General features: G+C 37.1%; 1 protein-coding gene and 1 pseudogene across 2 annotated transcripts; both read right to left on the reverse strand.

The window, feature by feature from the left end:
• Positions 1–435: 435 nt before the first annotated feature.
• On the reverse strand, positions 436–8,449 carry LOC308655467 (protein FAM220A-like; annotated as a pseudogene). The gene has a single exon. The product of its transcript is annotated as a protein FAM220A-like (transcript).
• LOC308655720 (small integral membrane protein 10-like protein 3) lies at positions 2,763–8,803 on the reverse strand. Its single transcript, XM_081305901.1, has one exon. The coding sequence runs from the start codon at positions 8,684–8,686 to the stop codon at positions 8,480–8,482; it is 207 nt and encodes a 68-aa protein (XP_081162027.1). The 5' UTR covers positions 8,687–8,803; the 3' UTR covers positions 2,763–8,479.
• Positions 8,804–12,618: the final 3,815 nt, after the last annotated feature.

Below are 12,618 nucleotides of genomic sequence, written 5' to 3' on the forward strand. Positions count from 1 at the left end.
ACTCTAGCCCTATGCATATGGCATATCTCTCTTCCAATTATAACTGCATGTGTACCACCCCAAATCTAAGAAATATGTCTGATAAGAGTTACTTTGATAGAGTAAATTATAGAGGTTTAAACCCTCTTATTTCTAGAACTATAGGGATTGAACCTAATCCTAAGAATTCAAAATTCTTCATGCTACCTTTTACACCACGTTCTAAATAGTAAGGTCAGCTAAATAAGCTATCGGGCCCATACCCCGAAAATGTTGGTTTATATCCTTCCCGAACTAATTAACCCCCTAACTTCCTCCGCAATCTACTTCACTCTCTTTTCTGGAACTATAATTACACTTTTTAGTTCACATTGACTTCTAACTTGAGTAGGTCTAGAAATAAGTATGCTAGCTATTACCCCTATTCTAATTGATAAAGGAAATCCTCCATCCACAGAAGCTGCATGCAAATATTTCCTCATTCAAGCCACCGCATCAATAATTTTAATAATAGGCACAATAATTAACTTCATAGACTCAGGTCAATGAACCCTATCCAACTCATATAATCAAATTTCATCATTCATATTTACAATCGCACTCTCAATAAACATAGGACTTGCTCCATTTCACCTATGAGTCCCAGAAGTCACCCAAGGAATTCCACTTAAATCAGGCCTAATCATGTTAACATGACAAAAAATTGCCCCAATCTCTATCATGTACCAAATTGCATCCTCTATAAACCCCACCCTCATATTATTTATAGGGACCCTATCAATCATATTAGGAGGCTGAGGAGGACTTAACCAAACCCAACTGCGAAAGATCCTAGCATACTCATCAATCGCCCATATAAGATGAATAATAGCAATTGTTACATATAATCCAACCTTAACAATATTTAACCTAATCATCTACATTATACTTACTATTAATATATTATACTTCTCCTTTTCCATAAAAACTACTCCCCTTTCCCTATCTAATTTATGAAATAAATTCCCCCTTTTAACTCCTACAATTTTAATTGTACTAATATCACTAAGAGGATTACCCCCTCTAACAGGATTTACACCAAAATGAATTATCCTCAAAGAACTTATTTCAAATAACAACATTATTTTCTCTACACTAATAGCAATACTAGCACTCCTAAATTTATATTTCTATACACGACTTATCTATTCAACATCTCTAACCCTATTTCCATCATTTAACAACACCAAAATAAAATGACAATTCGAAAACATAAAACTTATACCTTTTCTACCCATCCTTATCATTACTTCTACCCTCTCCCTTCCATTAATACCCCTCTTCTCACTCCTGAACTAGGAATTTAGCTTAATTTAGACCAAGGACCTTCAAAGTCCTAAGCAAGTACCCAATACTTAATTCCTGCACTAAGGACTGTAAGCCTTTATTTTATATCAATTGAATGCAAACCACTCACTTTAATTAAGCTAAGCCCTTCATTGCTAGACTGATGGGATTTAAACCCATAAGATCTTAGTTAACAGCTAAACGCCTTACTCAACTGGCTTCAATCTACTTCTCCCGCTGTAAGTAAAAAAGGCGGGAGAAGCCCCGGCAGAGTTGAAGCTGCTCCTTTGAATTTGCAATTCAATATGACTATTCACCTCGGGACTTGGTAAAAAGAGGACTCAACCTCTGTCTTTAGATTTACAGTCTAATGCTTACTCAGCCATTTTACCACCTACCTATGTTCATCAACCATTGATTCTTCTCAACTAATCATAAAGATATTGGTACACTTTACCTTCTATTTGGCACTTGAGCTGGTATAGTAGGAACTGCGCTTAGTCTACTAATCCGAGCTGAACTAGGTCAACCTGGAGCTCTATTAGGTGATGATCAAATTTACAATGTTATTGTTACCGCTCATGCATTTGTTATAATCTTCTTTATAGTTATGCCAATCATAATTGGTGGATTTGGGAACTGACTAGTACCCCTAATAATCGGAGCCCCTGATATAGCATTTCCACATATAAATAATATAAGCTTCTGACTTCTTCCCCCTTCTTTTCTCCTCTTGCTCGCTTCTTCTATAGTTGAAGCAGGTGCAGGGACTGGTTGAACTGTATATCCTCCACTAGCTGGAAATCTTGCCCATGCAGGAACTTCAGTAGACCTAACCATCTTTTCCCTTCACTTAGCAGGGGTATCATCAATTCTAGGTGCAATTAACTTTATTACAACAATTATCAACATAAAACCACCTGCCATATCTCAATATCAAACCCCTCTATTCCTGTGATCCGTACTAATTACAGCAGTACTATTACTCCTGTCTCTTCCAGTTCTTGCAGCAGGAATTACTATACTGCTTACAGACTATAATCTTAATACTACATTTTTTGACCCTGCTGGAGGTGGAGATCCTATCCTCTATCAACACTTATTCTGATTTTTTGGACATCCTGAAGTTTATATTCTTATCCTTCCAGGATTCGGTATAATTTCTCATATCATAACATATTACTCAGGAAAAAAGGAACCATTCGGTTATATAGGAATAGTATGGGCTATAATATCTATTGGTTTCCTTGGATTTATTGTATGAGCCCATCATATATTTACCGTTGGAATAGATGTAGATACTCGAGCTTACTTTACATCCACAACCATAATTATTGCTATTCCTACAGGAGTAAAAGTTTTTAGCTGACTAGCAACCCTGCAAGGAGGAAATATTAAATGATCACCAGCAATACTATGAGCACTTGGCTTTATTTTTCTATTCACTGTAGGAGGCCTAACAGGAATTGTCTTAGCTAATTCTTCATTAGATATTGTTTTACACGACACATATTATGTTGTAGCCCATTTCCACTATGTATTATCAATGGGAGCTGTGTTTGCTATTATAGGAGGATTTGTTCACTTATTCCCCCTTTTTTCTGGTTATACACTAAATGACCTATGAGATAAAATTCATTTTACTGTAATGTTTGTCGGAGTAAATTTAACTTTCTTCCCTCAACATTTCTTAGGATTGTCAGGTATGCCACGTCGATACTCTGACTACCCAGATGCATACACAGCATGAAATACTGTATCCTCAATAGGTTCATTTATTCCCCTTACAGCTGTTATAATTATAATCTTTATAATTTGAGAAGCATTTGCATCAAAACGAGAAGTCCTCACCGTAGAACTAACACCAACTAACTTAGAATGACTACATGGGTGCCCTCCACCCTATCACACATTTGAAGAACCTACTTACATTAAAGCCTAAATCAAGAAAGGAAAGAATTGAACTTCCTAAAACTAGTTTCAAGCTAGCCTCATAACCATTATGACTTTCTTCATGAGATATTAGTAAAATAATTACATAACTTTGTCAAAGTTAATTTATAGGTTAAATTCCTATATATCTCTATGGCATACCCACTCGAATTAGGATTTCAAGACACCACATCTCCCATTATAGAAGAACTTTTACACTTTCATGACCATACTCTTATAATTGTTTTCTTAATTAGCTCTCTAGTCCTTTATATTATCTCATTAATATTAACTACAAAATTGACTCATACAAGCACTATAGATGCTCAAGAAGTAGAAACTATTTGAACCATTCTCCCCACTATTATTCTTATTCTAATTGCTCTTCCCTCTCTACGTATTCTGTATAATAACCCATCCTTAACAGTAAAAACAATAGGCCACCAATGATATTGAAGCTACGAATATACAGATTATGAAGACCTTAATTTTGATTCTTATATAATTCCAACTTCAGATTTAGCCCCAGGAGACCTACGACTTCTAGAAGTTGATAATCGAGTCGTACTTCCAATGGAATTACCTGTACGAATGCTAATCTCATCTGAAGATGTACTTCACTCCTGAGCAGTCCCATCCCTTGGATTAAAAACAGATGCAATCCCAGGCCGACTTAATCAAGCTACACTTACATCAACACGACCAGGACTTTATTATGGACAATGCTCTGAAATTTGTGGATCAAATCATAGCTTTATACCAATCGTTCTTGAACTAGTTCCGTTAAAACACTTTGAAAACTGATCCTCATCAATACTATAAATTCATTATGAAGCTATAGTAGCATCAACCTTTTAAGTTGAAGATTAGGAGCCAAATCTCCTCATAATGAAATGCCCCAACTAGATACATCTACATGATTTATTACAATTTTATTGATAATTCTAGCTCTTTTCTTTATATTTCAACTTAAAATCTCAAATCACTCTTATCCATCTAATCCTTCCCCTAAAGATACTAAACTAATTGAGCATAAAACTCCTTGAGAAGAAAAATGAACGAAAATCTATTTGCCTCTTTCATTACCCCTACATTAATAGGTCTTCCTATTGTCCTTTTTATTATTATATTTCCCAATTTACTTTTTCCTTCACCTACTCGACTAGTAAATAACCTCCTAGTATCATTTCAACAATGACTAATCCAACTTGTATTAAAATAATGGCTATGCACAACCCAAAAGGACGTACCTGATCCCTAATATTAATCTCGTTAATTATATTTATTGGCTCAACTAATCTTCTAGGTGTATTACCTCACTCTTTTACACCAACAACCCAACTATCAATAAATTTAGGAATAGCTATCCCTCTATGAGCAGGAGCAGTAATTACCGGATTTCGTCATAAGACTAAAGCATCATTAGCCCACTTCCTCCCACAAGGAACCCCAATTCCACTTATCCCTATACTTATTATCATCGAGACAATCAGCCTTTTCATTCAACCTATAGCATTAGCTGTACGACTAACAGCTAACATTACAGCGGTCATCTTCTTATACATTTAATTGGAGGAGCAACCCTTGTATTAACATCTATTAGCCCTCCTACAGCTATCCTAACTTTCATCATTCTTGTACTATTAACAATGCTCGAATTTGCAGTTGCACTAATTCAAGCTTATGTCTTCACTCTCTTAGTAAGCTTATATTTACATGATAATACTTAATGACCCACCAAACCCACGCCTACCATATAGTTAATCCCAGCCCCTGACCCTTAACAGGGGCCCTCTCCGCCTTACTCCTAACATCTGGCTTAGTAATATGATTCCACTTCAATTCCTCTTTTCTCCTCACACTAGGCTTAACAGCTAATACCCTAACAATATATCAATGATGACGAGACATTGTGCGAGAAGGCACATTTCAAGGTCACGATACATCAATTGTCCAAAAAGGCTTACGATATGGTATAGTACTATTTATTATTTCAGAAGTATTCTTCTTTGCCGGGTTTTTCTGAGCATTCTACCATTCTAGTCTAGCCCCAACTCAGCAGCTGCTGACCTCCAGTAGGAATTAATCCACTTAACCCCTTAGAAGTACCACTATTAAATACCTCTGTTCTTCTAGCTTCGGGAGTCTCAATTACTTGAGCTCATCACAGCCTAATAGAAGGGGACCGAAAACATATAGTTCAAGCACTATCAATTACAATTGCTTTAGGACTTTACTTCACCCTTCTCCAAGCCTCTGAATACCTAGAGACATCCTTTACAATTTCAGATGGTGTATACGGCTCAACATTTTTTATAGCCACAGGCTTCCATGGTCTCCACGTCATTATTGGATCAACCTTTCTCCTAGTATGCCTCATTCGTCAACTAAACTTCCACTTTACATCAAATCATCATTTTGGATTTGAAGCAGCCGCATGATACTGACATTTTGTAGATGTCGTATGACTCTTCCTTTACGTGTCTATTTATTGATGAGGCTCATATTCTCTTAGTATTAATTAGTACAATTGACTTCCAATCAATTAGTTCTGGAACTAACCCAGAAGAGAATAACAAACCTTATTGTATCCCTCTTTGTAAATTCTTCTATCGCTCTACTATTAATCTCCTTAGCATTTTGATTACCCCAACTAAACGTATATGCTGAAAAGACAAGCCCTTAGGAATGTGGCTTTGACCCCATAGGATCTGCTCGCCTACCATTCTGAATAAAATTTTTCCTTGTTGCAATTACATTTCTTCTATTTGACTTAGAAATTGTTCTTCTTCTTCCCCTCCCCTGAGCCTCCCAAACAAATAATCTTAATCTTATATTAACTATAGCCTTACTCTTAATCTTAATTCTTACCCTCGGACTAGCCTACGAGTGAATTCAAAAGGGTTTAGAATGAATTGAATATGATAATTAGTTTAAAAATAAAACAAGCGATTTCGACTCACTAAATTATGGATTACCATAATTATCAAAATGCCTATTATTATTCTTAATACTATTTTAGCTTATTCTGCATCCCTACTAGGAATATTTATCTACTGATCCCACCTAATATCATCACCTCTATGCTTAGAGGGTATAATACTATCAATATTTGTCTTATGCTCCCTCCTAATTATAAACTTCCACTTCTCCTTATCATTCATAATTCCCATTACTTTGCTAGTATTTGCTGCATGTGAAGCAGCTGTAGGTTTAGCCCTTCTCGTGATAGTATCTAACACATATGGCCTGGACTACGTCCAAAACTTAAACATTCTTCAATGCTAAAAATTATTATTCCCACAATCCTACTCGCTCCCCTTGTATGATTCTCAAAACCTTCTATAATCTGAATTAATCCCTCAATCCATAGTCTGATAATTAGCCTAATTGTTCTCCTCACATTAAATCGTCCTACAAATATAGATTTAATTTTTTACACACGTAAAATAAGACATTTATTATGCTAAAGAACAGATTTTATTCTGCATTTTCCCCAAACACCAAAATAGCACATGGCATAGTAATTTAGCACACAATATAAATTGATATATGCAATCAGTTATCCCCCAAATAGCTGTTTTAAGTATCATTTTGGGAGTCCTTAAAAACTTACACTTTTAAATGACCTTTATTAATAAAATTATCAATGAACAACAAAAGGAGTCACTTCAGAAAAATCTTAAAAGACATCAACTCTTAGGACTTTTGTAAAGGAGGTTCTTGATTTGCCTCTCTACATCTGAGCCAGAGCAAAGAGTCTGAAGTTCCTTTTTACTTAGGGTAACACTGCTAGGGTTCCTAGTTTGAGATGATTAAATTTAATATTGCAACTTTCACCATAGGGCCTCCATTTAAACAGCATTTCAAGTGGAAGGAGTATGAGAAAAGAAGTCAGATTTTGCTGCAGACCAAAATTATTCTATGAGATGCAGAAATGGCAACAGCTCGCCATGAGCTTAGCAAGGTTTAATAAAAATACAGTAGGTAGACTTTACAAATATTCACTTCCAGGAGGTGATCAGAGACGAGTTGAGGAGATAAGATGATGTCTGGGACAATAGCCCTTTAAAATGGATAGAGATCTCGAGATACATAAAGAATTTCATGTTAAATCACCATGTGCTTATCTGATATTAAACTGGATATATCAATAATCACTTGAAAGGGTTTTACCAATTCTGAGTGTCTTTTAAGCACAATTTAAAACATGCTAAAAATTCCTTCTGCATTGATCAGTTTTTGGTGAGTGAACTTGACTTCCTCTGTCTGGTCAAAGCAGGATCTGTGCAGCTAAGCTGTCTGCATCCAGACTTAATGGGAAAGAAATCATTCTAGGACAACTTGTAAAATTAATCTACTATTTTATTGTTCTGCTTGTACCTTAACTATGGCATAAGGGATTTGCTAATTGAAAAGGCTGTAGAGCCAGTAACCCCAGTGAGATCTCCAGACCATTTGAGGTACTTTTTACACATGAAAGCATTTTCTTATACTCTGTTGTTTGCTCTGAAAACATGGGCTTTAAATGGTCAAGGAAAACACATCTTGTCTTGTCCTCTAGAAGTACTTCAGGACAGGAGTGTAGTGTCGCAAGCAGCACAGAACGCAGGCGAGACAGTTATGACTCAGAGCCTAGGCCCTCGTGAAGAGCACTTGGTGGTTCACCCTTAAAAACTACCATTTCCCACAGTTTCGGATGGACTGTCTGTCCTGACACCCAGGGCTCTCCTTTGGGGCACTGTCCTCTCTGGCTGTCCATGGCTCTGGGCCCGCTTCTTAGCCAGTCCCTCCCCAGAGTGTCCCCAACACCGAGGAACACCCCAGCAAGATGCTCTTCTGCAGGAGCAAAGGACAGACCCATGGCCTTGGTTGGAGCAGCTACAGGAGCTAAATTTCTTCCCATTGATTTCTTCAAATATGGAAGCTCTTTGTTGCCATTGTGAAGCAAGAGATCAGTGTCACTCAGATCGTTTTTCATTTCCAATGATAACAACTCATTCTGTGAATTTCCATTTACATCAACTGCAGACTTATCCATCCACAAAGGTATATCTGCTGGGCAAGGGCTCTCCTTCTGTGCTCTTTTCTTAAGGCTACATAATTGTTTGTACCAGTCATCTCCTCCCTTCCCCTTTGCTTCTATCAGGCAGGTGCCAAGGGTCCCTCCTCCTCCCTCATGTTTTGTATTCTTTGATGCAATGAGCCTGGGGTAACACCTTTGTCAATCAGGGGAGGGCCTTCAGTGGATCTCAATATGAACCTGCAGGCGCACGTTAAGCATCATGGAAGCCACGATGTAGAGGTAGGGGAAGTTGATACGCAGCCGCCAGGCCAGGTCCAAGAAGATAAGCAGTGTGCGGGTCAGCCCCTTGCAGAAGACCCCATAGGAGCGGGCGGCAGCCGAGCGCAAGAGGAGGACAGCCAGGCCCGACAGAGCCGCCGCCATATAGAGACCTGCGCTCCCACTGCCCGCCCGCCCGCCGTCCCTCTCCGCGCGGCGTAGTCCCGGGCCTTCGCCCCGGCCGCTGGCCTGCGATCGGCGCGCTCAGGGAGCGAGGGAGGCAGCGGCAGCGGGGCCGTCGGCGGCGGCCGCCAGCGGCCGGCGGCGCCACTGGGCGGGCGGGCGGCGGGGCCGGGCGGGCGGCGGCGCCACTGGGCAGCCGAGGCCGCGGGTCACGCTAGGGAAGCGCCTCCAGATTTAATTTTTTCACTAGCTTTCTTTACTGAACCTTTATCCTCTCCTTTATTAATTCTAACAGCATGACTCCTACCCCTCATAATTATAGCAAGCCAAAGCCACCTAACCCAAGAACCATTAATCCGAAAGAAACAATGCATTCTTATATTAATCTCACTACAATCCTTTTTAATTATGACTTTCTCTGCTAATGAATTAATTATACTTTACATTCTATTTGAGGCCACCTTAATCCCCACCCTAATTATTATCACTCGATGAGGAAACCAGACTGAACGATTAAATGCAGGGTTATATTTTCTATTTTATACCCTGGTAGGTTCTTTACCCTTACTAGTAGCATTAATTTATATTCAAAAATCTACAGGATCTTTAAATTTTGTTATTTCAATATATCAGTCATCTAATCTTCCTATATCCTGAACAAATGATATTCTATGATTAGCATGTATTATAGCTTTTATAGTTAAAATACGTCTATACGGCCTCCACCTTTGATTACCAAAAGCCCACGTGGAAGCTCCCATTGCTGGTTCTATAGTTTTAGCTGCTATCCTACTAAAACTTGGTGGATTATGGGGTAATTCGAATTTCAACTTAACTACATCCTATCACATGTAATATAGCGTACCCCTTTATTATACTATCATTATGAGGCATAATCATAACAAGCTCAATCTGCTTACGACAAACAGACCTAAAATCCCTCATCGCTTACTTGTCAGTAAGTCACATAGCACTAGTAATTGTAGCAATTATGATTCAAACCCCCTGAAGTTTTATAGGAGCTACAGCACTAATAATTGCCCATGGATTAACATCTTCTATATTATTCTGTCTAGCAAACACTAATTACGAACGAATTCATAGTCGAACTATAACACTAGCCCGAGGCTTACAGTCTATTCTTCCCCTTATAGCAACATGGTGAGTTCTAGCTGCCCTAACCAATCTAGCTCTCCAACCTTCTATTAACTTAATTGGTGAATTATTCATTATTATAGCATCATTCACTTGATCAAATGTTACAATTATCTTAACCTGACTAAATATATTAATTACGGCCCTTTACTCATTATATATACTAATTATAACACAACTAGGAAAATTTGCGTACCATACATTAAATATTAATCCTTCCTTCACACGAGAAAGTACACTTATATTTCTTCATCTTTTTCCACTTGCCATTCTATCAACAAACTCTACCATTATTCTGGGTCATTTATACTGTAAATATAGTTTAAGCAAAACTTTAGATTGTGAATCTAACAATAGAGAATGGTAATCTCTTATTTACCAAGAAAGCATGTAAGAACTGCTAATTCATGCTCCCCATGATTACATCCACGGCTTTCTTAACTTTTATAGGATAGTAGTAATCCATTGGTCTTAGGAACCAAAAAATTGGTGCAACTCCAAATAGAAGTAATTAATATATTCTCTTCACTTATCCTCACATCACTTGTAACTCTTTCATTTCCTATTTTCCTCACCATAACTGACCACTATAAACACATTAATTACCCAAACTACGTAAACATCTCTATTATTTGTGCATTATCACTCTGCATTGTACCAACACTAATATTTATTAACTCAAATTATGAACTCATTATCTCAAACTGACACTGAATGACTATTCAAACATTCACCCTTTCCATAAGCTTTAAGCTAGATTATTTTTCTATATTATTTATTCCCGTAGCATTATTCGTCACATGATCAATCATAGAATTCTCAATATGATACATGCACTCTGGCCCCTTTATTAACCATTTCTTCAAATATCTCCTCTTATTCCTCATCACTATGATAATCCCAGTTACATCCAACAACCTATTTCAACTATTCATCCATCGGCTGAGAAGGAGTAGGTATTATATCTTTTTCACTAATCGGTTGATGATATGGTCGAACAGATGCTAATACAGCAGCCCTCCAAGCCATCCTATATAACCGAATTGGAGACATCGGATTTGTTCTAGCTATAGCATGATTTTTACTCAACTCAAACTCATGAGAACTACAACAGCTCTTCATAATAGATGTATCCCTACTTCCCCTACTAGGACTACTCTTGGCCGCCACAGGAAAATCTGCCCAATTCGGCCTTCATCCTTGATTACCTTCTGCTATAGAAGGTCCAACCCCTGTATCAGCTGACAATAGAGACCAGACATGAGAGGACTTGTTTTCAGGAATAGACAAAAGAGCAGCCCTGGGGTAATAAGTGGATGTGGTCTGGCACACTGTGCCTGCTGTCCTAGCTGCTCAGGAGGCTGAGGCAGGACAATAAGCCCACAAGTGTGAGACCAGGGTGGGCATCACAGCAAGATGGTCTCATAAACAAATGAACAACAACAACAACAAAAAAAAAAAAACCCAGAAACAACAACAGCAAACAAAACAATTCCAAGGTCACTTTTCAGGTGAAGAGATTTTCTGTACTTTACGCATTAAATGGATGCCTGCCATTGTTCAAAACCATGGAATTCATTTTACAAAGACTGAACTCTAATGTGAGTAAATTAAAAGAAAGACTTTAAGAAGGAAGTAAACTGAGAAATTTTGACAAATGTGTTCTATCCTCAGCACCACATAAAAATAAATAAATAAAAATAAAGGGATTGTGTTCATTAAAAAAAAATGGTTATACCAGTTTTACTTACCATTTAACCTCTGCTGGATCTCTAACTTGCCTAGCCTTATATTTAAAATGTGAATTAAAAAACCTACAAGATTCACTAGGCTTATGTAAAAACAGGTAAGACACATAAGAAAGCATCTCTTTTCAATCCAAGCTGCTTGGCTGGCTGTCTTACCTGTTTTCAGCCATGTTTTTTACCCAGTTCCTCCCTAATGTTTCAACACAGAAAAAAAAAAAAAGGAGAAAAATTTTAAATGTCCAAGCTTTCTTTTTTTAAAAGGAAAAAAAAGTTTTTCTTAAAAATTTCACAAGCTTCCACTGGCTCTTATCTGAGCTAAAACTACACTCTGGCCTGATTTTTTTTAAAAAAAAGTTACTATTACAGCAATGCAAGTTTTAAAATATTTTGTATAAGTTGATGTGTTTTTCTGGTCAGTCTTGTTTTATCTAACTATAAAAGGTTTTACATTCTCTCTTTATCCAAAGGCTAATTTCCCCAGAGTTAACTCTCAAATACATCCAAAAATTTCTTTAACACATCCTCAAGAGGATATGAATATGGTTATGCTGAAAATAAGTGTGGTAAGTATCAAGGACAAAAAGGTCAGCTAGCCTGAAACTTTTGATTCAGTTTCCAGGATATCTAGTGGATTACTGTACCTGGCATTTCCAATTGTACAGGCCTGCTTTATATCTCTATATTATGTAGTTGATATCAAAATTTACTTTTAGATAATGAGTGCTCATAAATAAAAAAATTTTTTAAAATTACATGGATTCAAATAATTTAATTCAAATCAAATAATTAAATAATATATAAATGTCTTTAAGGTTAAGGCTCTTGGGGTTTTCTAGGTGGCCAAATAATAGTTTTAATTTCTAAAAATTATCAAAGATACAATATCTATAATTTCCAAAAATTTTCTTCAACTAAAAAGTGATGATTAATGATATTGATCATGTTTCTCTTATGTTTTTATGTTACAATTCAAATAAGTAAATTAAATTTTACATAAAAGGGACTAATCCT

This window comes from Spermophilus citellus (assembly GCF_964194105.1).
Source record: "Spermophilus citellus genome assembly, chromosome: 9".
NCBI lineage: Eukaryota > Metazoa > Chordata > Mammalia > Rodentia > Sciuridae > Spermophilus > Spermophilus citellus.